Genomic DNA, 27702 nt, shown 5'->3' on the forward strand with positions numbered 1-27702 from the left:
TGTGATGAAACTCCTTTATGTCTTTGGGATTTTGTGTAACATTGAAATTGCATTGTGATTTGAAGGCCAAATAATGTCAAAAAATTACAACATCTTTAAAACAACCACAGTACTGGTACACACAATTGAAAAAAAAAAACTATTGACTAACAGATTCTTCAGTTTGTGACTTTTTTTGAGTGTTAAAGAAAACAACAACACCAAATGATCTTCCAACTAGTGACTTCATGCAGTGATCAGCACTGAACTAAACAAAAGGGCTGCTGTTTATCAAATGTAAGAGATATAATAGCTTCAAAATGTAGGCTATCAGCAACTGTGAGAGTATAATTAATAAACAAACTGAGAATGTGGCAAGATTGAACAAAAGATTACAGTAAAACATTAAATCAAACCTACCGAGTAAATGATGTGTTACCAAAAAAATGCATAGTAGGTCAAAGCAGCATTCAAAGTTATAGTCTGCAACATGATCCTACAAAGTAACACATCAAGTGTAGTCTAGTTTTATGTTAAATCCAAGACATATGTCTCGGACAGATGTTTTTACTGCCTTTTAAAAAGTGTCATTTTTGTCTATTTATACATCTATTTATGTATTTCCACTAGAGACCATGACTACCTGTGGTAAAGTTACATTGAACATTGTGTTTAGCTAATATACGCTAATTGTTTAAATGATATTGGTCATGCATAACATTTTAGAAATTAAAAGAAGAATATCAAAGAAGGAAACCTATCATTTATATGTATCTTTCTCTCTTAAAATGGCTACAGTATATTTTGAACTCCCAGATTCAACACATAATGCAATCATAATCATTATCAGTCATGTCCAGTTCCGTTGAGCAAGTTTCAAATCCATACAGTGGTTTGGCTGACTGTGGAGTAGATCTGAGGTCTAAAGACCAAATACTGACACATCGGCTCCACGTCGGCTGGGTTGAAACTTAGGACAACTACATGGATCAGTCATTTGAAAGTATTTTAAAGCACTTGAGGCATATTTGATTTGTCTAACTCTTGGTCATTATGGCCACTGATCTACAGGTTTTAGTGTGCTGGTTACAATCAAACAAGTGCACCTTAAATAAGGCATGACCCATCTGAACTGCAACCAGGGGTGAACTTTCCAAAAGCCTGTGTGATGCAGCAATAAACCAAGGGAGGTCCATAATCCCTGACCCAACCGTGTCCTAAAGTAAACAAACTACTCTATTCATAAAGAATAGAAAGGTAAGACATAGTTACAGCTAGTGACATTTCTTAAACAGCTGTCATGAGTATGTTTCTTTAAAGTAATGCTTTGGCATCTTTCAACAAGAGCATCTGAATGTTTAGGATACTCATGGCTGAGTCTGCTTGATCATGAAATGTGAGCCACAGTTACTTAGAAAAAATAATCCTGGTTGTTCATCCGTTGGTCGATCATAGACTATCAGCTGAAATGTGCTTCAAGCTATGAGTCAGACACATCAACAACAACAACAATATCATCACACAGTCATGTTCCCTGTGGAAGCAGGAAACAGCTCCCTCATACTCAGGAAGATCAAAGTCTGCTACTTCCTGTGGCCTACTTCCTCTCTGAGCTCTTAGCATTGCTGCCAACTGAACTTACTGGCTGCCTGGTACTACTTGCAGGCTATTCCCTGCAGTGTGGTTAACTGTGTCGACGCAGATACTATTTCTGCAACTGCAGAAAGAATCGTTGAAGATCGTTCTGGTCAACAAATTGTCCATCTCAGGAGGTCACACACACTCAGAGCAGCGAGGAATCGTTTTGTCCTTGCAGACAGGTACAGTACCAAGTCTCTGCTCTGGTGCCATTTTATAAGCTTCCCTTCTCTGCCACCAAGGACACCTCTCACACCGTCCAACAGTAGCACTCACATGGTCATCAAGTATAGTATAAATATAAGTAGGTATTTTGAATGTCTGTTTCTGTTTCAGTAGGTCTTCAAGACCTCTTCAATCTGTCTCGATTTCAGTAGGACATGCTGAGCATCTACCCAGCCGCACTACTGTCACAATAAGGGCACTCTTCAGTGCCGTAGTAGGAACATGACAGTCGTGATGTCATCAAATAAGGACAATCGTACCACCGTCTCACAAGAATCATAGTTGGTCATGTTGTAGTCGTGGACAGACTTCTGTCCATAGTTTCTCTCTCCCAGATAACAAACAGGGTAGCACTACACACACCACCTGTTGTTGACATCATACTCCCGCACAACAACAACAATGCTCTATTACAGCAACAACATACACTATTCCCTTCAGCACATACATTTATAAATGAGTAATGTTTGCAAAAGTTTGAGAGAAGGCACCGAAGGCTCCATATTTGACAGGCAGGTACACCAGATTATGGTAGTTAGTCACCTGATGCCACTGGTCCATCAGACACAGATGGAGATAAGGAAGTGCTACCTCATGCTAGCCACTTAAAACCCTAAAAGGTTGCAAACACTGGTAGAGATGCATACACAGATACTAGATTCAGATACTTCTCCAGTCACGCACTCTCTTCACAGCTACACAAACTCTTTATGGCTTCACACACTCAACCTCACACACTCCTCTGAGAGACCAAAGTTGTTCAGATAAATAGCATCTGCTCCCGTGAGTCTATTTTGCATTTAAACTTTTCCCATGATACTTAGCACACATACACTTCAGGCAGCAAGCTGATGAAGATGACAACAGGACGTGGCACAGGAAACAAATGAGGACACCTAGATAACAGAACAGAACAGGGCAGAACAGATCCCCCTCAATTATAATTTTGTTGTTTTTGTTTTATAAAAATATGGTCAAGAACTGTAGACAGCAGGTCTGGACTGGGACTGAAAAACGGCCCGGGACTTTGAAACGCAGACCGGCCCACGGCCGTGTATTATTATATATATATTATTTTTTTCATTATGCCACGGCCGTTTGACCGGCCGTTTGGGAAATCTCCCGACTCTCCCGACGGCCAGTCTGACCCTGGTAGACAGGATGCCTGAATAAAAGCCCTAATTTCTTTTCAGGGGAAAGTAAATCAAATTAATTCAGGAGTTGAAGATCCTTGTCTCCATTCACTCTATGTGAAATAAATAATTCAACATATGTGCTTAAATGATTCATAGTGCACTTGAATGTCATAATAAATATACAACAAATTATTAGAGGAGGATGCCTGATAGTAGAAGAGTGCTCAAAAATGTAAACTGTGATTTCCAATATCAACATGGTCTCAATGTACATTGTATTTCAGCTTAGTGACACACATTTTGCTTTGTTAAAGTGAAGTAAAGGCTCCACTCTATTGCTTGCTAACGATGTAAGCAAAAGTTGTTAATAGTGAGACAAATAAATCGTTAAACAATTTTTTAACAACCCTTAAACAACTATAAATACAAATTGAGAAGAAAAGCACATACAATACTGAAGACAGGAGCAGGCCAGAAAACACAACATTTAAACCAGTTAAAAGAGCAGGGAAACTAAACAGTGGACTGTACCTTTAAACAGACCTAAAATTGCACGGGAGTTTGACCGCTGAAAAGATGAATAAATAAATAAATAAATAGAACAGCTCTGTCCTTCATCCTCCTTTTCCTTTTAGTCATTAGTTGTCCTCAGATGTTGTAGAGGAGTCATGAAGAACCTTGCAGCAGAGTGGTGAATGTAGACAGCACCCCATGCTGTCTGGAGGCTGTATGGCTAGCAGAGGTCAGGGGTTGGGGGTTTGGCCTACTGGCCTGCCGCTCTAGCTCTGTGCTGCTCCATCATGGCCCGCATGGCAGCTGGGGGCATGACTGGAGGCATGGCCGGAGTGAAAGGTCGCAGAGGGTACTGGGCATTTTTTCCGCCCATGAAAATGCACTGGAAGTATCTCTGGCCTGGAACACAGGAACATTGAAGCAACACATGATTTGATGGATGGATAGATGGATGGACCAATGGGTGAATAGATGGATTTATGAAAGAATATATGATACATAGTAAGTGAAAGTCTGATATTATACAGGTGTCAAATCCATCTGTCTCACCTGGCTTCTTCTTCTCTGTAACTTTTTCATCAGCCTGAGGCTCTTCTAGGGGAAGAAACACAATACAGCATGGGATGAATGTGTGAAAGGGTAAGAGAGAGAAAGAGGCAGGGAAGGATGGAATGAGGCAGAGAGAGAAAGAGAGAGATGATGAGGGGAAGGAAGAGAGAGGCAGGGAGAGCGTTGGGACAGACAGGCATGGGAGGGGAGTAGAGCGTGAGGGAAATGAAGAAAGACTAAAACAGACTGACAGTGTTAGCGAAGGGGAAAAGGGAGCTCATCATATGCCCAGATTCTCATGTATTTATTCTCCTTCAAGCACAATGTGATGGTGTAGCTCTGTCCTCTCTACCTCCACCCCCCCCCCTTCTCCTCCACGTCCTCCTTCTCATCTCTCTTTCACCGGAGGAAGTTTGGAGTGCACAGCCATTCCCTCCCTGTAGGACTTCAGCCCTTTTAGAGAGACTACAATAGCATGGTGATGCTGCTGCCATTGGAGAGACTCTGGGGAGAACAGCAGACCAGAGAGACCAGCCTGGAGAGAGACCACCGCTGGGAGGATGGTGCTGGCAATATCAAATAGCAAACCGTACAGGTGGGATGACCTTCACAGAATTCTGGGATGGATAAAAGAGCTGTCGCAGAGTGGGGGAGAGATGGGAGGAAAAGGTTTCCTTATTAGAGAAAGAGAGAGCCGAGTGACAGAGAGCAGAGAGACAAATGGATCGAGAGAGGGAGAGAAACAACGGAGAAAAGGAGAGAACAAAACAGAGGAAAATGAGAAAATGAAAGTGACAGAGAAAAGGGGAAAATTATAGCGAGAAAGAAAAGAAATTGAGAGATAGAGTGAGAAACATAATAGGAGAGAGAGCTGGAGAGAAAGAGAGAAAGTGAAGAGAAAAGAGAAAAAGAGGTGTTGGTTCGTTGAATCAAATATATTCAAATAGACTTAAAGGGTTTTGGTCCCCAGGGATGTAAACAAAACAGTTAATGGAAGTGTTAAATGTAAAGAGCAACACAAGACAAGCTCCTGGGTCCTAGAACCTGCAAATTGTCAAAACACTTGGCCACACACCACCCAGGGAGTGACTGGAGAAAGAGAAGGAGAGACAGAGGGAGACAGGAGAGAGATATAGGGAGTGTGTGTGTTGGGGTGGGGGGGTGGGGGGGGGGCTGCAAAACCAGACTATGAAAACTCCACTGGCTTACTCGATAGAGCACTCTCCCAATGGCATCAATGCATGGTTATTGAAACAATCAATCAATCTAGAAAGTGTTATTATTGTCTACAACTAAACATAATCGCTTCCTCCAATTACTAAATGCTGCCCAATGCGTAGTCTTTCTACCAATCGGATCAACACGGTTCCGCTTTTCCCAATAAATTCATTTCCTTATCCTTTCTTAATTGATGTAATTGTTGTTATGCCTGCAGAGTGTGACCTGGTGAGCTGACCACAGGAGAATACCTTGACACACGAATAGAAGCCAAAGATGATCTGGCCCTCTTCTCTATAAACAGCAAACATAAGATTATAGGATTGCATCATTATTTCATAGCCACATCATTGTTAGCATGATTAGCATGGAGCACTTATCAGTATGATGTTTCCTGCTGGGTTGGTATGATAGACCGAAACAGCTTGTGTACAGATACTGTGTGTCCCCCTGCACGGCGCTTTGGATAAACTGATAAATAAAATGACAAATCTTCTTATGTACAGATCCAGTGTTAGCCACAGCACCACCATGTGGTGAGTCTAGGGAGGAACTTCCTCTGGGTCAAGGAAACCATGAGAGGCTAACAGGACCTCCAATGGCTGCATCAGGGCTCAATGCGACCCACACATATTGTCATTCATTCCTAGCCACGTTTCAGCTTTGATTTAGCCTTTCCTCAGCCCCCATTCTCTCCCCTCTCTCAGTCCCAGTGTGCAACAGTATAGACTGCTGTGTATCTAACCGCATCACAGCCCTGCCTAGCTGTACCCCAGAGAGCCCCTGGCTTATCTGGGCTGCAGGCCTCCAGATAAGATACTCACTGGCTTTAGCCGACTGTGCGACATCTACATCTGAGGAGAGAGGAGAACAAAGACGGGCGATCAGACGAGGCTGACGAGAGAGATCCAAGGGTGGAGGTGACCATGGCGACACACGGCTCACTCACCTTTACTCTCCTTCACAGGCTTCTTCTCTGTCTTCTCAGCTTTGGCTGAGAGAAGAGAGAAAGAGGGGGGGGGGGGAGGGGGGAGGGAAGGAAGGAAGGAAGGAAGAGAAGAGAACGAAAAGAGAAAGAGGAACAAAAAAGGAAAGCGATAAAAGAACCGCAAAAAGGAAAAGATAGACTGATTATGACCTGCCATTGAAGCTTCACTGAGTTTCGTTCATAATCTCTGGTGTGTTCTCCCCTTGCTTTAACGCAGCATGACACATCCTATAATTGCAGTTTCTCCATGCAGAAACTTCTCCTCCAATCACGCTGGGAGTGTGAGTGATCTCATACTAATGCGCTGCGAATTGTGTACTGAGAAATGTAACAATATTAACGACAGTCAGAGTGCAAACCTCTGGAACGCTTTTTAAAACCTGATTGGGGATGTCGAGTAAACACAGAGAAATGTCTGCCTTGGCTTTGTCTGGAACAATGTAGTCTGACACCTCCAATTTCCTGTTGTCAGGCTGAGTTTGCTATTTGATAAGTACACGGAGGATAAATATGCCTGGCAGGTAATCAGACAACTGCTGTTGTGGTGTACTGTAGCACACTGGGAAGCTCTGGCAGAACCAGAAGGCATGCTCCATCTGGAGGGCTTCTGAGGAGGATACTTTCAAGAATACACGACGCAATATGAGGAATTTAAAAAGATAAACACAATATTCCAAACTGTTAATCCACAAACATGTTAAACAGGAGCATTAATCCCAAAACAAGAACCAGATATCCTTTTTTTGTGGTTGTTTACGTACAAGCTTGAGCAGGCGGTTGTGTCTTAGCTGCAGTAGGTCTGGCTGTGACTGAAAGATAAAGAAACGGACAAGACGTTGCATTACCAATACCATGAGAGCCATTCTAAACCCAAGAGTGAAAAACAATAATAACTATTTCAAAGGTGGACAAAAACATAATCAAGAAGCCAGGATAATTACGTGAGCCAAATATTCAATAGTGGACTTGCAAAGAAGTCAATCATGTACTGTAGTTCTATTCCCAGTAACTGTGTCTAATAGGACTAAAGTAGCATGACAAATTGAGACTCCTGCTGCAACAGTTTATTGATCCCTTCATCCACATTGACTTCAGGAAATCAATTAATCGGATTAATTTCTTTTCAAGGTTTATTGATCTTCTGTCTCCCCCGGTCACACCTACAGAAATCAATACCTCCACATTTCAATATATATTTCCCCCCCTTTCTTTTCTTCGTCCATCATGTTCATTAATAGAGGTGCTGGTGTTTTGCTTGGAACAGCACGTGTAATAGACTGGAATAGGTTAAACTCATGCAAACTCCTGGTGTGTCAATGGCATAGTTTCACTGAGAGGTGCTCTGTCATGCTCATAAATCAGAGGATTCCAGATGTTTGATCAGGGAAAGGGTGAGGGTAAGGGATGAAGCTTCACTAATGGCCAATTCCTATGACACTAAAGATTCTCCAAAGTACACTTTGGCTACAAACAGTAGTACTAAAACCTATCTATAGTACAGCCCCATATAGTACACCCTATCCAAAATTGTACAGTATGTGTCATCTAAACAAATAAAGAATGCCATGTTGAGACAAAGAACAAGAACTCCCTGTCTGGTGTAGTCTTCAGCATCTTATGCTTGTCTTCTGTTCATACAAAAAGGATAGAGAGACACAAGGGAAAGAGAGAGAGAGAGACAGAAAGGCAAGGCATAGAGAGAGAGAGATGGATATTTGAGTGACAGGGAGAGTGCATCATGATCTAGCCGAGAGATGGATGCATCAAACACCATTGACATGCCTTGCTTCAGGCCATCCTATGACACACTGACATACAGCACCGGTTCAAGTTAAACCAAAGTTAAAACCTAAGATTGAATGAATCTGTGTTGAGCACACAAACAGAAAGTTCTGCACACTGTAATTCTGCGGAAGCTCATATCTAAAAATGGAAAAATATATCCTGTAATTACGTCAACTGTTATGCTCATACAATCAAAGCCTTTGTGAAGTCAGCCCTGCCAACATCAGAGAGTTGTCATTATCGACATTGTTTCACTCCTCAGCATAGCTGCGTCTTTGCATTGATGTTTGGTTTAATTTCAGGCCTCAGTAAGTGGAGTGTATTGTTTGTTCTTGATGTTGTTGTTACCATTGCTGTTGTTGCTGCCAGTGTCGTTGTTGTTTTTATACAGCATTAGTCAGTAAATCACCCATCCGCTCTACCCTGACATGCATCATAGACCCCTCGCCAGAGAGAGGGAGAGATAAGGAGAGGGGGAAAGTAAAAGAAGAAATGAAAGAGAGGACAGAGAGAGACAGTAAGACACAGAGAGAGGGAGAGAGAGAGAGAGAGAGAGAGAGAGAGAGAGAGAGAGAGAGAGAGAAACTGAGAGTGACAGATAGACAGATAGACAGAGAGACTGAGAGAGATGGATAGAGAGGGAGTGTCAGAGAGACAGAGAGATAAAGACAGAGAAAAACAGAAAGAGAAAAAGACAGACAGAGAGAGAGAGAGAGCGAGAGAGAGAGAGAGAGAGAGAGAGAGAGAGAGAGAGAGAGAGAGAGAGAGAGAGAGAGAGAGAGAGAGAGAGAGAGAGAGAGAGAGAGAGAGAGAAAGAGAGAGAGACAGAGAGAGAGAGAAAGAGAGAGACAGACAGAGAGACAGAGAGAGAGAGAACAAGAGACAGAGAGAGAGAGAGAGAGAGAGAGAAAGAGAGAGTGACCTATTGAGGGGAGCCTTTTCTAGTACTCCAGATATAGAGCATGATAATTCAGGAGTGGAGGATGGAAGGAGCCTCTGCTCCTTCCATCCTCCACTCCTTAAGAGAGGAGGAGGGGGGGCAGGAGAGGAGCATGTGCTTGGGTCAGACACGCCACTGTGTCTCCGCCTCTGACCTACACACACGGACACCCAGAGGGGTGGAACTCAGGGTAAAAGTCTCCTCACATTATCTTTAGAATCACCACACTGGCAAAGCTCTCAGACTGTAGCGCCTTCATAGAGTTCAAAATAGCTTCAACTCATCATTAGAATCCTCCCCACCCTGAATATGTAAGCATTCATTGATGTCATCATCTGTTACCATACTGTACCTTTCTTGTCTGCTACTTTTGGTTTCTCTTTAGCTGAAAAGATAAGTTTCTTTAGTCTCACATTGTTTGCATTTATAGTCAACACTGGATGAACCAAGTGAAAATTTAAGGTTTGACAAATAACTGTTTGATGATATAACATGTTGATGCATGTTAATATTGATATCTAAATAACAGGATAATGGTCATTTGTTCCACAAAAGCAATTAATTCTAAAGTACTCTCTTGGAAGGACATATCTGTGTCTTTGTCTGTTTACCTTGATCAGCTGATTTGGCTGGCTTCTCTTCCTTCACTGTAGAAACTGAGAGGAGAACGGAACAAAGAGGATGTACTGTCTCTGACTGAGGAAAGAAAATTCACTAGACATATTCAGACAAGCCTTCACCTTTCTTTGGCTTCTGGCTACAGAAAACAAAAGTTCTCTATTTTGATATCTGATTAGTATGCCTGCAGTAAGTGTCACTGAGTGCAGTGTCAAACTGTCAGCCCAGTGGTGGTACAGGATGATGCAACCAACACAGTGGCATACCTTTCTTCTCAGTAGAGGTTTTTGTTTTGGTCTTGGAGGCAGCAACGTCTGAGACAAACAAGAACAAGATCCCTCCCTTAACTTAGCTGTAAATCTGACAGGCTTTTATTAGAAAATAGAAAGAAAAGTAATGATCGATAGGATGGATAGCATTGGATAGCACCATTCCCTGCTATATGTTGTAAAATAATTATTTTGCTGACTTATAGTTAAGTTATGAATGGGTGTAATGTTATGTCTCATAACTCTTCCATTACTCTCAACTCCACTTCACTTGCTCAGTATCTGTGTCTGACTGCTTGCATGATCTCAGGTTGTTTGGTGTTTGCCTTTCTTTGTGGCAACAGCCATTTGTCTGGGAAGTTGTTTACACACTGACTTTAAGAGGATACATTGCACTTCAAGCACAGGATAACTTTTTAATCATGTCAGAGGCTGTACCTGTAGCTTTCTTGGAAGCTGTAGTTTTGACTTTTTCTTTGGCGACAACAGCCTCTGTAAAAATGTAAGAACACAACCTTACACAAACAACAACCCTTGAAAACACAGGTCTATCTGAAGACATATCTAAGGACTGGTGTTCTGCACCTTTCTCTACGACTGCTGGTTTGCTCTTTTCTTTAGTCTCCGCAGGTACTAGAACAGCAAACCCGGAAAGAAAAGTTAAAGAACATGAAACTGTAATGTAATGTTCTGGCTTCTAGGCACTTGTTGCAACACCTGGTGACAAAGATAGGTACATCAAGTTCAAAGGAAATAATATATCTCAAGTTGATTTACTTGTGTAAATATTATTCAACATGTACTGTTCAGTTCGACTTCTGCTTCAAGGCTTTATACCTTTCATCAAACCAGAGTTTGAAAGCAGCTATCTATGTGATTTTGTTTAGGTTTCATAGTCACATGGTCCTTCTTTAGAAGTATTATGAGGAAACACAAAGATAATAGTCATCTACAACACACATCACTACATCAATGTTTCCTCTGTCCGTCAGCACAGACATTCTGAAGCGATTCCACATGAGTGCTTACCCAGCTCTGCAGGTGCGACCCTGGCCTTGTCCTCAGCCGCTGGAATGAGTCGTGATCAGGGCAGACAAGAGAAACATAGAGAGAAAGAGAGGGTGTGAGAGAGAGAGAGAGAGGCATGAAGAGAAAAGGGGGGAGTAAAACAGATACAAAGACAAATGGAATGGTGTTGGAGAGTCACTTGATCAGTTGATGTTGAATGGTAACTCAGGGCGCCAAACAGTTACCTTTCTTTGTAGCCGCAGCCTTCGGCTTCTCTGCAGAAACTTCTTGTTCTACAAAGCAGAGCAGATGTTTGTCAGCTGCTGCCTTTCTTTTCAGAAGCAGAGCACTCAGGAGGACAGATGACATGGATGAACAGTGTGGTACGAGACAGGAGGACTGTCTAACTGCTAAATGTATGTGTGTAATATCAAGCACAGCAAATAGATTACTTAGCTCTGTGTTGGTTAGATACTGACCAAGAACTTCTGTTTGTGTTTAACAGAAGTTCGAATTACCTTCAGGTTTAGTCACAGGAACTGTCGCTGTCGCTGGGGCTGAGTCTGAGGCTGGGGCTGGGGAAAGGACAGGTGCTGGGGCTGTAGCAGGGGCTTCAGCCTCAGTCTCAGTCTCAGGAGCCAGTGGCTGAGGAGGACCAGAGAACTGGAGGGGCTGCATGGGAGGAGCTTGCTGGACAGGATGTGATGTCAGAACTGGCATCTGAGATCCTGGAGACAATGAGTAGAGTTGTTATGCATTACGGATATCAGAAGTATGCATACCACTCACTACCTTGGGACATTTGTAAACACAATGTTTTAAACAATATACCTGATCAGTTGATCTGAAACTTGACATGACAAGGATGAGCGGGGGAGCAAGTGCAGACGGGGGGATTACGTAACACGGCTGAACAAAGAAGCCTGCTAGCAGACACATCTGCTCACTAAGCTTCAGGGCACAAATCACACGCAGGACATGTGCTTTGCAACTACTTGTTTGGAAAATTATGTAAAGTGGTTCCTGCAAGTGAGCACTTTGTGCTCTTCAGCTAATGCATCTGAGATACTGTGAAAGGAGATGTTGCAGACAAACAGATTGGGTTGGATTATTGAAACCCCCTAATACATGGAATAAGACTAGCACACATTAGCACAGTCTACGGTTCATCTGTTGATATAGGTCCTGCAGTCCATCAAGTTAGGAGATATGGAGTCCAAGATCCCCCCCACCTACCCCTGACACACACACACTATCTCAGCACAAAGGACGTGTCAGCAAACAGACACAACCACAGGTCTATACACGAGTATGATCTGAAAGACTACAACCAACAACCTGTACAAACAACAGAACTCAAAGCAACACACACAATAAAATGAAAATTCAGCTTGGCAGCACAAAACAAAAACATTCTTGTTTACAGATTATCTGATTAATACAGTATATTATTGGCCTACTGTACACCAGGACAAAGAACAAACAGCAACATACACAGTGTTAATGTTATCCATTGAAGAGGCCACTGTTCTGTGGAGTTCAGAGAGTTAGGAGACTAAGTACCTGTCATGGCTGCCGGAGGTGGGTATGGAGTATCTGTGACTATGTGATGCACTGGAAGATAAACGTCACATTTAACATATTCTCAGGTAAAGATACAGTCACACAGTAGGCAGTTCTCTCAGGTAGAGATACAGTCACACAGTAAGTGATTGTCTCAGGAACAGATACATTCATTAATGAGAATGAATGAGTAGTTGCTGTTGTTGTGGTAGCTGCTGCTGTAGTACTCACCATACCATCCAGGGGGCGCTGGGTAGTAGACAGGCGTAGGTCGACAAGGAGCAGCTGTAAAACCCAGGCATTGATGTGGTTATTGTGTGTGTGCACATGTGCGTGGATGTGTGTGTGTCTGTGTGTGTTGTCTACTATACCTTCCGATGGAGGAGCTGTCACATCTTCTGTGGGTTCAACCTCAGCTGAGAGAAAAAGAAGGAAAACATCAGTTCTGTCTGTTTTGGGCATGAGGCACAAGGAGCTGGTCACAGTCCTGATGATCTGGTGCTGAAGTACCTTTCTTTGTGGCCTTGGGTTTCAGTTCCCTCCTACGGACAACTATTGGTTCTGAGGCAGAGAGAGAAGGAGAGGGAGGGAGAGAGATAGAGAGAGGGGGGGAAGGAGAGAGAGAATGACTATAACACACGGCGTAACTATGACTTCATGTGCATGGTCCATTGCATTGTTCAAGTGGTTTATGTAATGACAACAGAGTGAGAGAAAGAAAGAGAAAGCGATAGAGATAGAATCCCATATACCTCTCTTCTTGACTATCTCCTCCATGTCAAGTCTCCTCATGAACATGTCTGTGTCAAAGACAGGGGAGAGACGTGAAGTCACCAAGATTCAACAGTGTTCATTATTGGCTCCACTGCTTGTTATCTATTTGCCTCATCCCTAAGTCATCCTACCTCTCTTCCTCTTCTTCTCCTCTTTCTGCCACACTGCCTCGCGCTCTGTGATGGGGGAACGACAGAGAGAAAGAACACACTGTCATGGCCACCTTTTCAATGAGATTCGAACTTTTCACTATACAAAGTTTGGGTATTAGAGTGTACAATTAGAGTGTTCCAAAGCTGAGTTCTTCAGTACCTTTTCTGGTTCGCACAACAGGAGCCTTCTTGGGAGCTTCGACTGAAATGAAGAGAGAACATTGTGACACAGCGGAATTAGCTCCAGATCACAGCAGCAACTGTCAGTCATACCGAGGCAGGACAGCTTTGTGACAACATCCCCAGGAGCTGTGTGAAAAAAAGTTTCAATATAACTTTTTTTTAATCATTTAAATAGAACTTTTTCTCTCATTTCGAAACACCTTTGGCTAAATCTGTGCTTTGCCCAACTCCAAAGAACCTTCAATGGAAGATGACCTCAGGGAAATGGATTTCTACCTCAGAGAAACATTGACATTTATGGAAGGGGCTGCTTCATCTCTCTGATGGTGAACAGACACCTGAAGATGCCTGATAGAGGAGCACCCAGGATCCCCAGAGAGAGATGTACAGATGAAGAGACCGCTCAGACAGTGGGAGACATCCATCTGCCTGTATGTCTCTCTGTATCTATCTTTATATCTATAGTCTTCGGTTGAGGCCTATTCAACAGGCAGTGAATTAGGGAGTCATGCGGGGGACGATAGACTTGAATCACGTAACTGCAGTACTTTTACATTATGATGACGGTTGTTAGTGTCAATGAAAACAGCTTGTTCACATCACTTGATTACCTTTCATCTTCTTTTTCTTGAGATGTTCTGCAATGATAGTTGTAGGACATGTATAAAAGTATTATACAGAATAGTAGAAACACGTGTGTGTGTGTGTGTGTGTGTGTGAGGGGGGGGGACAGGTCCTACTCTGGTCTAGTAAGGCCTTAAGGCTGGGGCTCTGAGTGAGGCCAGTGATCCATTAGATGGCGCCAGACTGGCACATATTCACTAACTGAATGCGGGTTGGTCAAGATGTCAGTTGTCTACAATCAGTGATCAGTCCACAGGACAGTATGTGATACCTTTTGGCTCCACAGGTTTGACTGCCTCTTCAGTTTCTGGTGCCAAACATGTGCAAACTGTAACACATAACAAGACAATAAAAGAGTGTAAAAGGTGAGTTTGGAGAGTTGGTCAAAACAACAAGATAAAGGACATTTACTGTAACAAATGATTACTAACCCTAAATATTTACTCTACCAATGTGGCAAGCTTTTCCAGCACACACTGACACTTGCTACAATCCTCTATGGTGGATTACTCTACTAAATGTATTGTTCATCAGTAGGCTTGCATTTGAACAACAATGTACAGCAGACTACTCAACACTGGGGAGGCTACTTAGGACTGTATAATTAGTAAAGAATGGTATATCATTTTCTGATGCATAATCCCTCTCCTTTTCAGTTTATTTTCTTTTCATCTCTCTCTTTCATTCTTGCCTGTGGGTTCAGGCTTGGCTGCTGGTGCCATCTCTTCAGGCTTGTCTGTTGGTATGACAACATTCTCATCTTCCTCCTCCTCTTCTTCCTCCTCCTTTTCTTCTTCTATGGTCTTCTCTGACTCCACCTCCATGGTAACCGCTGATTGAGTAAGCAGTAAATCTAGAAGTGCATACATGTTGAGTTCACCCTACTGTCCAAACCAGCGTCAATTTGTTTTCTCACTGTACTATAGTTTTTATTTAGTTTCCTCATACTTGTCTAAAACATGTAATTGTTTATTGATTAAGCAAATTAATTAAGAATATTGTGGGTGGTCTTTTCACCTTCAGTGTGCACTGCTTTCCCCTCAATGTCTTCAATCTTCCCCTCGATATCTACAATCTTTTCCTCGATTTCCACAATCTTCTCCTCAATGTCTTCTATCTTGTGCTCTATGTCTTCTACCCTGTCGTCCACAGCGCTCTCACTGGACTCTGGACATGGCACAGACCAAGTATCTTTATAATAATCTAGCTTCAGTTTAAAAAGCTAACTATTCAATACACTATTTTTTCATTTCTGTATTAGATGTTTTATCTGACTTGGGTAATTATAATGGAGAGATTCTAAAAAAGTTGGGACAATTGTCAATTAAATGAAAATGTGTGTGTTTGAAATGGGAATAGAAATAATGTAGTTAGCATTAAAATATAGAAACAGACCTGAGGAGAGTATGTGAAATGTTTGCCACCCTACCTGTCAGAGGTAAGGTTAGGTCATCTTCTTCTTCTTCATCATCATCATCATCATCATCATCCATATCCTCATCCTTGGCAAGATGTTCTTGTTCAGGAGAGGTGCTGATTACGGTGTCTGATTGGATTTCATCATCTTCCTCATCCTCATCCTCATCTTGGTCAGTTTCCCCCATCTCCTCACTGAGGTCCTCTTTTTCATTGGTCAGATCCAGACTGAGAACTTCATCATCATCGTCATCATCATCATCATCCTCATCTGAAATGTCTTTGATGTCACCAATAGCTGCAGCCTCTGATGCCTCTTCTGGTTTGTCATCCTCATCATTATCATCATCATCGCCATCATCCTCAGCAATAGCATCACCACTGTCAAGGGTACCACTGTCCTCACTGTCTGCATCGCTAATGTTGTCATCTTCATCATCATCATCTGTGTCATCTGAGCTAACATCAGCTACACTGTCAACAGATGATGAGTTTGCAATATCTTCATCATCATCATCATCATCATCATCATCATCATCATCATCGTCAGTTACAGAGGAAGCTAAAGGTGTCTCATCTTCCGATTCAGTTGAAAGGACATCCTCTTCATCATCTTCCTCATCCACATCATCATCCTCAGGTTCTGCAGTCATGGCGTCATCACTGGAAGAAACAACCGCCCCTTCCTGTGTTGTGTCAGCTTCCTCAACATCATCATCATCATCATCTTCTTCAGTAGGGACTGTGGGAGCGGTGGAGTCCACGTCAGCGACGGCATCATCGCCGGCGTCATCACCAGCGTCATCACCCTCTTCCTCCCCATCGTCCTCCTCTCCGTCATCCGGAGTGGCCGAAGAAACAGCCGGCTCCCCATCGTCCTCTTCCTCATCGTCATCAGAAGAAACAGCCGGCTCCCCATCGTCCTCTTCCTCATTGTCATCAGAAGAAACAGCCGGCTCCCCATCGTCCTCTTCCTCATCGTCATCAGAAGAAACAGCCGGCTCCCCATCGTCCTCTTCCTCATCGTCATCAGAAGAAACAGCCGGCTCCCCAGCGTCCTCTTCCTCATCGTCATCAGAAGAAACAGCCGGCTCCCCAGCGTCCTCTTCCTCATCTTCATCGTCTCCTTCGGAAGCACCTGGAGCAGTGACCCCTTCAGCAGACTCTTCCTCCACCTCCTCTTCTTCCTCTCCAGGTGCAGCTGCAGCTGCCTCGTCCTCTTCCTCATCATCATCTTCCTCATCGGCAACAGCTGCTGCAGGGGCAGGAGATTCTTCAACAGCCTCTTCCTCCTCTTCCTCCCTTGCTTCAGTTACATCACCGCCTGTTGCTTCTGCCTCGTCATCTTCATCATCATCATCATCAGCAGGAGCTTCTTCAGCAGCCTCTTCCTCCTCTTCCTCCACTTCCTCCACGGCAGCTGCCTCTGCTTCATCTCCTTCATCATCATCTTCCTCATCAGCAACAGCAGCTGCAGCGGCAGGAGATTCTTCAACAGCCTCATCCTCCTCTTCATCAGTCACCTCTCCAGCTGCTCCTGCTTCTGCCTCGTCATCTTCCTCATCATCTTCCTCATCGGCAACAGCAGCTGCAGGGGCAGGAGATTCTCCAAGAGCCTCTTCCTCCTCTTCCTCCGTTGCTTCAGTTACATCACCGGCTGTTGCTTCTGCCTCGTCATCTTCGTCGTCATCGTCATCGGCAGGAGCTTCTTCAGCAGCCTCTTCCTCCTCTTCCTCCTCCTCCTCCACGGCAGCCGCCTCTGCCTCGTCTCCTTCCTCACCTGCAGGGGCAGCCTCTTGGTCCTCCTCTTCTGCTTCCCTCACCTCGTCCTCTTCATCATCCTCGTCGTCGGCCTCGGCAGCAGCAGTTCCTTCAGCAGGCTCTTCCACCTCCTCTTCATCCTCCTCCTCCGCCTCCTCATCCTCTTTTCCCGCAGCCACTTTGTCATCTGCTGCTGCGGCATCGGCCTCCTCTTCTTCTTCTGCTGCCTCATTGGCTGCAGAGGCATGTTCTTCCTCTTCCTCCTCCTCCTCTTCGTCCTCTTCAGCCGCCCCGTCGACTGCTGCAACCTCTGCCACATCCTCATCTTCCTCATCTTGGTCAATGACAGCATCCACAGAAGGAGCCTCCTCCTCTGGTGTGGCTTCGTCATCCTCTTCGTCGTCATCGCCGGCAGCGACAGCGGGAGATTCCTCTTCGTCTTCGCCATCGGCATCATCATTATCTGCTTCTGCAGGTGCCTCCTCTCCTTCCTCCTCTCCTTCCTCCTCAACCTGCACATCATCGGAATCAGCAGCTGCCTCCTCTTCTTCGGCCTCATCAGCCTCTTCCTCAGCCTCAGCAGCTGCAGAATCATCTTCATCCTCGCCGTCATCGTCACCTGCTTCGGCAGTGGCTGCTTCCTCCTCTTCCTCCTCTTCCTCCTCCTCTTCCTCCTCTTCCTCCTCTTCCTCCTCTTCCTCATCTTCCTCCTCCTCCTCTGCCTCAGCCTCGGCCTCATCAGAATCTGCCCCCAGCTCCTCTTCCTCCTCTTCCTCCTCCTCCTCTGCCGTCTCTAACACTTCAGTCTTTGGTGGCTGCATCCCTACAACTGTAGTATAACAATGTGTAAGACATTGGGACCCAAAAGAGACGTTAATGTCTCACACCCACGTGATACACTGAGAATGAATGAAAGTAGGATCTCATTAAAATATAAGAGACACAAACCTTTCTTTCGGGCCGGAAGGAAATCTCCTGTGATTGGAGGAATGGCAAGACCCCAAACATTTCAATTAGATTTGTTGCAGAATTATTGAAAGTGTGACCACATCACATGGCTAGCTTAATGATATACAGATCTGTTAGTAAGGTGTAAGTAGCAATGTAACAAGCTGTGACAATACAAAAAATATCATGCACATTTACAAGAGAAACATTTGTTTTGTATTTTGTAGTGCGCATAGCCATCGACAATGTTGATGTGCAAACGGGAACCAAGGACCAGAACATCAAGAGTTTTACTGTATGTTGTGACTCGATTTAATAACGTGTACTGAAAAAGCATAGTACCTTCTTCCTCCTCACCCTCCTCGTCCTCGTACCACCCTATGTCTTTGGAATGATCATACACATTATCAACATTTTGAGTGTGCTGACCTGGCAACTGATATGGCAACTGATATTAAATACTGTTCTCTGACTGGTTCAGAGACACTTAGACTTGATGAGTGTCACATGAAAACAGAACTTCCAGTATGAGAGCGAGGCTTGACTATGCGGAGTGCTTGTACGCTGTCCGCGATACTCATTGCCAACCTTGATACGAAAAACAAGTATTCAAATGGTATATATGTCTACGGACCAGACTCATAAAAACATAACACATGGCTAAATCTCTGCAAAGACAAATGCATGCTGCACTACAGCAGCATACAAAAATTAGTAATCTTAATCTTATTGAATTGATTTATTTTGGGGTAAATACATATGTGGGTGCTGCAGCACCCCTATATCCCGCGGTTATGTGTGTGTGTGTTTAGGGGTTGTTGACATGCAGAAAGAGACATTTCCAAACATTGCCAAGACACAGATAATGCTTTGCTGCAGTATCGTGGCATGTTTCACAGAAGCCAAGCCCCAAGATGCCTGCCTTCACACGACAGTTAAAATGATCTTGAAACAGAACAATATGATTCTGTCTATACTACAGACATCTTCACGAGTGGTCACTAGTGTCCTGCAGTTTCACCAGGTCATATGACTTAACTCGGTTGAGCTCTACAGCCAGGGCTATGCAGTGCAACTCCACAGTGACCTTTGGCTCTGTGTCTTCATCCAGGAAGCTTAAAAGGGATTGTACCCCTTTGTGGTCATGCAACGCAAAACTCATAGCAACACATCACCTCAAATCTGCATCAATTAAACACCAATGATTTAATTACAGATGACAGCTGTGACATAATAGATGACATGTAGTACGTAACAAAATATAAATGAATGCAGGAATACAAACCTTTTTTCCGCACTGCGTATAGGTTACCTAAAATGCAGAGAGAGGGGAAATGTGAAAGGTTAAAGGTGAAACAAGAAGTACACAGCTCTATTGGGTTCCCTCCCGAGTATGAGTGTTGGTGTGTGTGTGCATACATACTGTCTTCATCTTCGGGAGCTACCAGGTTGGATGCGAAGGTCAGCAGCATGTTAAGCCAACCAGTGGACTCCACCACAGCCTCATTGACCACCTTCATGGGGTCTGTGCTGAGCTGGTGGAGACTACCTGGAGAGGGGGGGGGGGATTACATAGAGCCAGTATAGCAGTATAGTGGACAGATCTGTGTCCAGAAAACGGCTCATGAATCATTTGTTGCTCTTCATTCTAATTCTACGCAAAATTAAACATGTATCAAACAAATACATATCTCAATTACTAAATGAAGACAGCACAGAAGCCCATGATTCAAATGTACTGTTCCCGTGTCAGTACATGAAACACAGATTCATTCTGATAGGTCAAAGCAGCTCGTGTACTGAGTGGCTGTCGGGCGTTCAGACCACACCATGTGAGCTCACACCTCTGGTGGGGTTCCAGACCGTCTGCATTGCAGACAGACTGGGCCGTTTCCCAGATCATCACAACACACATGGGGGTACATCCCCTGAGGTCTAGCAGGCCAACAAACAACAACACAGCTGACGCGGAACAGAACCTTGTACTTTGCCATTCTTCTCGCAGGCAGAAACAGGAAACAGGAAAAGGAAACAGGGAAACATGCTACAAGACCATCTCGAAGCGCCCCAATAGTCTGATCCTTTCCTGGGTCCCTCACTTCCTTCTTTGCCCTCCTCTCTTCATCTCCTCTCAGATATTTGGTAAATGTTCCAGATAGGGATGAAGTGGTATAGTGATCAAGGGGAGGAAAGAAGGATTGGGACCCTTTTAAGTCTGCCACTAGGATAAGGTTGCAATAATCTGGGGTTTTGTGAATCTAACATCCTGATGATTAATAATACAATTACCGAATGTTAAGTCGCTCTTTGGATATGGAAAGGATGCAAATGTACAGCTCAAATGAATGTTGCAGATCCCAGGTTAAAGACATGCAGATGCTAGTGTCTGACACAGTCGTCTATCCATGACCTGAGGTCAGAGGTTGCAGTGTAAGAAGCAGAAGACGGTGACTTGCTTGCCTCTAGACCTGCCTCCATCTTTCAGAGCTTTTCTGACAGCGGGTGGGGGTGCACCTGGGGGGGGGGGGCACGAGGTGAGAGACAGATAGTAAGCAAAGGGGCACAGAAAAAAATGGGAGGGTGGGGGGGGAAGAGAGGGGAACAGAGAGGGCGAGAAAGATGAGGAGGAGAAAGAGAGAAGGAAGTGGAGAGAGTCATGGGGAGAAAGAGAGAGAGAGAGAGAGAGAGAGAGAGAGAGAGAGAGAGAGAGAGAGAGAGAGAGAGAGAGAGAGAGAGAGAGAGAGAGAGAGAGACAGAGACAGAGACAGAGACAGAGACAGAGAGACCATGATAGAGGGAGCAGCATGCCAGGGTTGTATGTCATTGACGGTAGTGATTGTGTGATGGAAAGGGGGGAGTGAAAATTGGGCACGGAGGTAGAGAGACGCAGTGGGGTGAGAAAGAGTCGGGGGCAGAGAGAGACAGAGAGAGCGGGAGTAAGAGTGCAGGAGAGAGAGATGGCAGGGAGAGAGACTGATCAAACCAGCTTACCACCACCAGTGACTGGTGGTTAACTCAGGATGGGACAGGAGATATGAAGGTTATAACATACACATTAATAACATTGGAACATGATGTCATAACAACGTCAACACATACTGCATCAACATAGACACACAGGTAGGAAGAATGGAAATAGGACATGGCAACTAACTTTAGAGACCTTTTCCAAACAGATCATGTAAACCAAGCACAGTGTGTTAATTGTATAAGGTTTGAAAGAAAGTAAAGAAACATCTAATCATAAAGACCCTCTGAATCATTCAACTCCAGTCACAAGTCTTGGCTCAAGTTTGAATGACACAGCAGTCTTCCTAAACAGCGTGACACAGCAGTCTTCTTCAACGGCCATGATTACCACTACTGCTACACCCTATTAAAGACCTGTCAGATCATAAAACAGTGAAGCTTAAAGGCCTGTGTTGTTGGATTCAGTTGCAGTTTCAGCACCTTTTTAAAAGGTTCTCTCCCCCAGGGCTGACCATCAGTATACGGTGTGGACACAATCAATATGTATCCAACTACTGAGTTAACAGGGCTTATCTGCACCACACAGCATCCACTGCCTGTCCCTACTGGGATAGTACATTGCAGCTGAGCTGAGCATGGACCTGAGATTGGACAAGGGACTGTACAGGGACATGGGACTGTAGTGGATCTGGCCTGGACACAGAGCATGTACTGAAGCCTCGTGTTACAGACAACACATGTTGGCCAGAGAGAGAGGAGGACCAAGGACCAAGGCTTTAGGCAGCCTGAAATTGGGAGGCAAAATCTTCACTTTAATTTCAGATGCAAAGGTTACAGGCCTATACTGTATATTAATGGCATTACTCTATCTCACTCCTGTCAAACAATAATAACAGCTGCTTTTGAGAATGCTCAATCATCTGGACTGTGTCACTGACACTTCCCCCTTCAGCCAATCGATGTCCAGTGATCCTAAGAGACCAGCCCCCATTGTCCCATAGGTCACTCCAGATAAGCTGGCTGCCAGGAAGCAACATCCACACCCCTCGACTAGATCTGGTAGAGAACCTCCAGTATCTGCTGTTCTAAAAGTCCTACAAGTTCTGGCCCACGTTTCTGTTGAGACCGCTGGTATTGCCCTCTGTAAGCCAAAATTAGACCTGACAATTAAAGGCAAACATGACATCTCAATTTGGGGATGTAATCTATCTAGTTTCAGTATATCAACATTTCAAGAGACTCAGTCTCAGTGCGACTGAAGCATAAAGAATGACAACATGCAGTCGTGGTGTAGGCTGTGCAGGTCAGTCGTGTGGTATTACCTGAGAGGCTCTTGTAGTCAGCCAGGTCTAACATGATCACAGCCACAAAGGACCAGGTGATGATGAGGGCCAGGACCAGGATCCAAGCCATAGGCGAGCTGAAGGTCGTGTAGAGGTCATCCGTCATAGTCCTCTTAGAGCTGCGTGCAGAGGTTGAGCCCGCCTCTCCGCCCCTGCTCTCAATGACCATGGTGGTGGTGGAGGAACGCACTACGACACACGGTTACAGGAAAGGTTGGTTGCCATAGAGACATGGTCGCTGGACAGGTTGTTCGCCATAAAGACACAATTACAGGACAGGTTTGTCGCCATAGAGATGCGGTTACAGGACAGGTTGGTCACCATGGAGATAATGGTTAGTTGACAGGTTGACAGGTTAAGAATAACACTCTGTGGTTCTGTTTTTAGCTCAGTAAGTTAAGGCAGGGTTAGAGGACTGGCCTGTGGGCTAAGGCAAGACCTATGGGCTTTAGCTTAGTGTGTTAATGATTGTGAAACGTTGTTAAACATATGCTTTAGCTCAGTGGGTTGAGACCAATTCTGTGCCTCATGGCCAAAGGTTTGATCCTGGGTTTGTTCTCTCAGACAGGATGTCATAAGAGAGATGGGGTCAGAGAAGACAGACATGATTGCAGAGTCCTAGTGGACAAGTTCAAGTGGGTGCATATTAGTACTAGTCAAATGCATACATACATGTGAATATGTATGGGCTTGAAAAAACCTTTTGTGTGAGTGAGCATGTTGCATTTCTGAGACCGGGTGTTCATAGCTTGTAGGTTTATGAAACTGTGTGAGTATGTGTCTCTGTATGTGTCTGTGTATGTATGTGTGACCTGCTGTGGTTTTCGACCACCTGTTGTGTCTCATCATCCCTGCTGGCCACCAGCGGTATTGCACACCTAAATGGCCCTGCTGACTCAAGTGGCTCTGCTGAATGTCTCACTTCCTCTCACCCTCACACAACATAAACAAGAATAAACCAGTTCAATCATCACAATGTGTATGTTTTCCTCCTTGCCTAGACATTCCTAAAGCTCATCTCTGGCCATATTTATTTATTCAACTGTCAATCAGTGGAGTAGTTGGGGTTTTGTTTAGGTATACCCTACTTTATTTTACTGACACAGTAAAATATTACTAACAACCAAACAACTACTACTAATTTCAAATGGTAAAATTCCATTAAATGTATTTAAAGATGCTTCAGCTATCAGTACACCTCTGCGAACCCTTTATCCATGCTGGGTAATTAAGAGTTAACTCTTGTTCAGAGAGACCAGTCGGAACAGTCTCGTGCTGTGAGGTTACATGCCCTGTTATGGGGACAGTTCATTAACTAGCAGGTTGTCAATGACAACTCATTCCACAACAGAACCATGTTAAGAACTCTATGATCACATGACCTCATCCTGTTCTTTTAAGATTAGAATTCCATCAGGCCCATACTAGGTACAGCAGTAGTGTCTGCCTTGGTACACCCTTATCCTCACCAGCACTTTGTCAAGTTTGATAATAACAAGAAGTTTTAATTTACAATATCCAAAAGGCTTTCAGGGTTGTAGTTGCAGAACCAGCGACCAGAGATGAAAACCAGTGAGAATGCAAAGCAGATTTTGTTTTGTGTGTGTTTGTATGTGTTTGTGTGTGCGTGTGTTTGTGCGTGTGTTTGTGTGTGTGAGTTAGGAGATCATCCCCCTCAGAAACCTCCAGCGTTGTTCACGTCACAAGGCTCAAGGCTGCCCAGCTAATAGCCAATATGCTACATGATAGCCAGTATTTTTAGAAGCCTTCAGTCAGGACATTCCTTTCACCAAGCAGAACACAGTCCCTGAGAATCTAACGTGCTGTTCATTTAAGTCAAACAAAATCATGAATGTAAGTTACCAGAGTATAAGGAAAAATATAAAGACATACTTAGTGGTGTGTAGATACTGTACCTTCGACTGCCAGAGTCATGGTGCTCACAAAAAACAAAATGTTAAATCCACAATGTAGTTAATCCTTCCGAAACGTGTAAACAAAATTGCCGTGAGTATAAATATGTAGCTCCTGCACACCACAAGCGTGTGACGATCCTGTGATTTAAGTCCAGATTGAGACTAGTGGTCTAGAGGATGCTGCTGAGATAGGAACTGGACCCAGCCCCCTTACATGGAAGCATGGGAGAGCACCACAGACACACCACCTGCTGCACTTCCTCTCAGGACTCCAGGGCCCGATCACTGACCAGGTCCACAGGGGGTGGAGGGTTAGTGTGGGGAGAGACAGAGGAGGCAAGATCCGCAATCCAGAGTCCGATTGTTGTAGAGAGATAAAAGATCAAACTAAGGCTAGCAGGTTTCCCGTGGTGGTGCTGGGTGTAGCTGGGTCAGGAAATCTGCAAGGGGGGGAGGTGGGAGGGGGGGTAGGTGGTAGCGGGATGTCAAGGTAACCTTAGCCCTGTCAGCTCTGTTCTGTAGCCCTGGTCGCCTGTACAGTTCTTGGCCAGGCCTGGGTTATTATTAGAGGTGCAGCTGCATACTGCCTCGCCTTTTTAGGCCAGGGGTGTGACCCTCCAACACACACACACATTCTCCCAACTACCCCTGTCAAACATCCCTACCACCCCCCAGTCCCAGAGCAGAGCTGTCATCGAGAGAGGGAGCAAGAGAGGGGGCATCACAAACGTACACAAGCACATAATCCTCAGACCAGGGTCCTTTCAGCTATCTCTTCTCTCTGCTCTTCCTCTCTCTCTCCCCCTCTGGTGGCCATGGGGACAACCACAGACAAAGACATATCTTCACATGTACTACCTAGTTACACCTACACACACACACTGTTCAGCTGCTTTACTAACCTGGCATTGTGTGAACACCCTCGTCATTAGTTGTCATGAATCCTTTGAAGGAGAGAAAGATAAACCTATAAGGAAAGAGAGTGAGGCAAAGTGCAAGAGATAGGTGATGGAGATTAAACAGAGAGAATGAAGAGGAAGAAAAAAAGAGAGAGAAAGATGAAGGGACAGTGGAAAGAGAAACAGAGTGAGACCCCCCTCTGTTCCCCACTGTTCTGTCTGACTGTCCTCCCTACAGATAAGTCTGTCTGAGTAGCTGCAGACAAGGTATAATGGTGCTCGGGTGGACATCGTTGATTGGAGGCGAAACAGCTCATCTGCACTTTGTTGATCTGCTGCTGATCTGGTCATTAACTCTCACACACACAGCAATACCCAACCCCTCACTTCAGCCTGGCTTATCTTGTTCATCTGATGTCCTTTTGTTTTCTAGATCAGTGGGAAGTGGTTGCTTAATGTAAAACAGGACAAGGTACAACATCAGCTATCTTGATTCCAAATATTTATTTAGAACAAATCAAAAACATATTAGAAGAATTTATGATATTATCATCAGAATCCAGATCATATGATTATTTACATTTTCATTTATTCATTTAGCAGACGCTTTTATCCAAAGTGAGTACTTCCAAGAGAGAGCTTTACAAAAGTGCATAGGTCACTGATCATAACAACGAGATAGCCCCAAAACATTGCGAGTAGCCAAACATGAAGCATACATTGTGAAAAGCAAATAGGTGCCAATGGGAAGAACCATAAGAGCATGTAGTTAAACAAGTTACAAATTAACTAATGAACCTCAAAAATGCAAGAGTGTACCTGTAGAAAAAAGCAAGCAACAATAATATAATATAATTCACAGCAAGTACAAGAAGTTAAATCAGTTACAACTAACCAACAAGAGCAACAAGTCTCTCAAAAAGAGTCATTGTGATCCTGGAGGAAACTAACATCAGGTCCAGAAAATAATTCTTAAGTACCGTTGTATTCCCGGAACAAGTGTGTCTTGAGCCTTTTCTTGAACGTAGGGAGACAGTCAGTGTCTCTGATGGAGGTTTGGAGTTGATTCCACCATTGGTGTATTGTAGGTTTATACAATACAATACAGTCATTACAAGTATTATTACAGTCAGTCTACATAATAGTCATACTTTCTGCAAGTAGTGTAGTGTGCATAACCACAGACCTACATTGGCTTTTTCTCATACAACTTTACTCATTGTGAAATGGTTTCTCGTCTTCTACCAAGAGACTTGAATCTAGCAAAGTATGATATCAGAACACCTAGCAAAAGAAAAAGATATTAAAGACAATGGAGACCCTTTAACTCATTTATCTGTTTTCATCTATTTTTTCGATGTTGGGGATTATAATTAATCCTACCTGACAGCCAGGTCCAGATCCAGTTCCAGGTCTTCAGGTAACTTCCAACTTTTTTAAAGCTCCATCGACATCTGTCTCTAGTCGATAGGTGACTGGACAGTAAGCCATGATGACATCACACTTGGCAGCTGACCACACTTCAGTCAGGCCTCTGGAGGTGAGACGTCTGTTCATCTCCACATGACATCCCATAGGATTGCCCAAGACCAGAGAAAAAAATGTGTCCATCTTGGACCCTGGAGAGACACAGTTAAAAGGTTTTATCAAGAAGCAGAAATCACTGCAGAAGCAGATGTCTGAAGTTAGATGTTCATCCTAAATTCACCTTTACAAACTTTGTCTTGGTCACACGCAGTGTGTGCCTGTGTTAGTGACATGCAGAGAATCAAAGATTAATCTACAGAGACTTCACAAAGTTTATGTCATGTATAGTTTTCTAATTCTGTTTATCTGATCATTTGGCTGGTAATTTCGTCATAAGGATAAGATGTGAACAACCCAAGGATTTCTTTTCAGCATCTTCAGAATCTTATCAACAGCTTTATCGTTCCAAGGACACTTCAGCAGTCCTCCACTGCTGTCGTGGAACAGACAGTCCACTGTGAGAATGACATCACTGCTGGTCACATGTCTGCTGCTGTTTGGTACAGTGTAGTCTGGGTTGAAGGTGTGATGCAGCACCACCAGAATGACTGGTTTACCGGCTGACGAGTGAATGAGTGAGAGAGAAGTGGTAAAGGAAAGAAACAAAACTTTAACATTTTCAATACCCCCTAGTCGTTCTTAAGACTTCACAGGTCAGAATAACTACCTGCAGGGCTTTCTTAATATCTGTTTCTAAACCACAGACAGGCACACAAAACAGCATGATGAAATCACACTTTGTTTGTGACCACACTTCAGT

General features: G+C 44.0%; 1 protein-coding gene across 5 annotated transcripts; it reads right to left on the reverse strand.

The window, feature by feature from the left end:
- Window positions 1-24844, reverse strand: trdn (triadin). 5 transcript variants are annotated; one of them, XM_067241237.1, is made up of 30 exons: window positions 24494-24844; window positions 22580-22789; window positions 19711-19836; window positions 19573-19599; window positions 18288-18314; window positions 15592-18168; window positions 15180-15329; window positions 14854-15015; window positions 14434-14490; window positions 14150-14176; window positions 13516-13557; window positions 13335-13379; window positions 13182-13229; window positions 12940-12990; window positions 12801-12845; window positions 12661-12714; window positions 12430-12480; window positions 11385-11594; window positions 11112-11159; window positions 10888-10926; window positions 10444-10491; window positions 10297-10350; window positions 9856-9903; window positions 9583-9627; window positions 9324-9356; window positions 7008-7055; window positions 6208-6252; window positions 6083-6112; window positions 4041-4085; window positions 1-3890 (listed from the first exon to the last, which is right to left on the reverse strand). In XM_067241237.1, coding segments are annotated over exons 1-30 (4542 nt in total). In that variant the 5' UTR covers window positions 24495-24844; the 3' UTR covers window positions 1-3741. The 5 variants fall into 5 exon arrangements, with proteins under 5 accessions (XP_067097338.1, XP_067097342.1, XP_067097339.1 ...); XM_067241241.1 differs by lacking the exon at window positions 15180-15329; XM_067241238.1 differs by lacking the exon at window positions 14150-14176.
- Between the last annotated feature and the right edge of the window lie 2858 nt (window positions 24845-27702).

Source organism: Osmerus mordax, chromosome 8 (assembly GCF_038355195.1).
Source record: "Osmerus mordax isolate fOsmMor3 chromosome 8, fOsmMor3.pri, whole genome shotgun sequence".
In the NCBI taxonomy this organism is placed as follows: Eukaryota; Metazoa; Chordata; class Actinopteri; order Osmeriformes; family Osmeridae; genus Osmerus; species Osmerus mordax.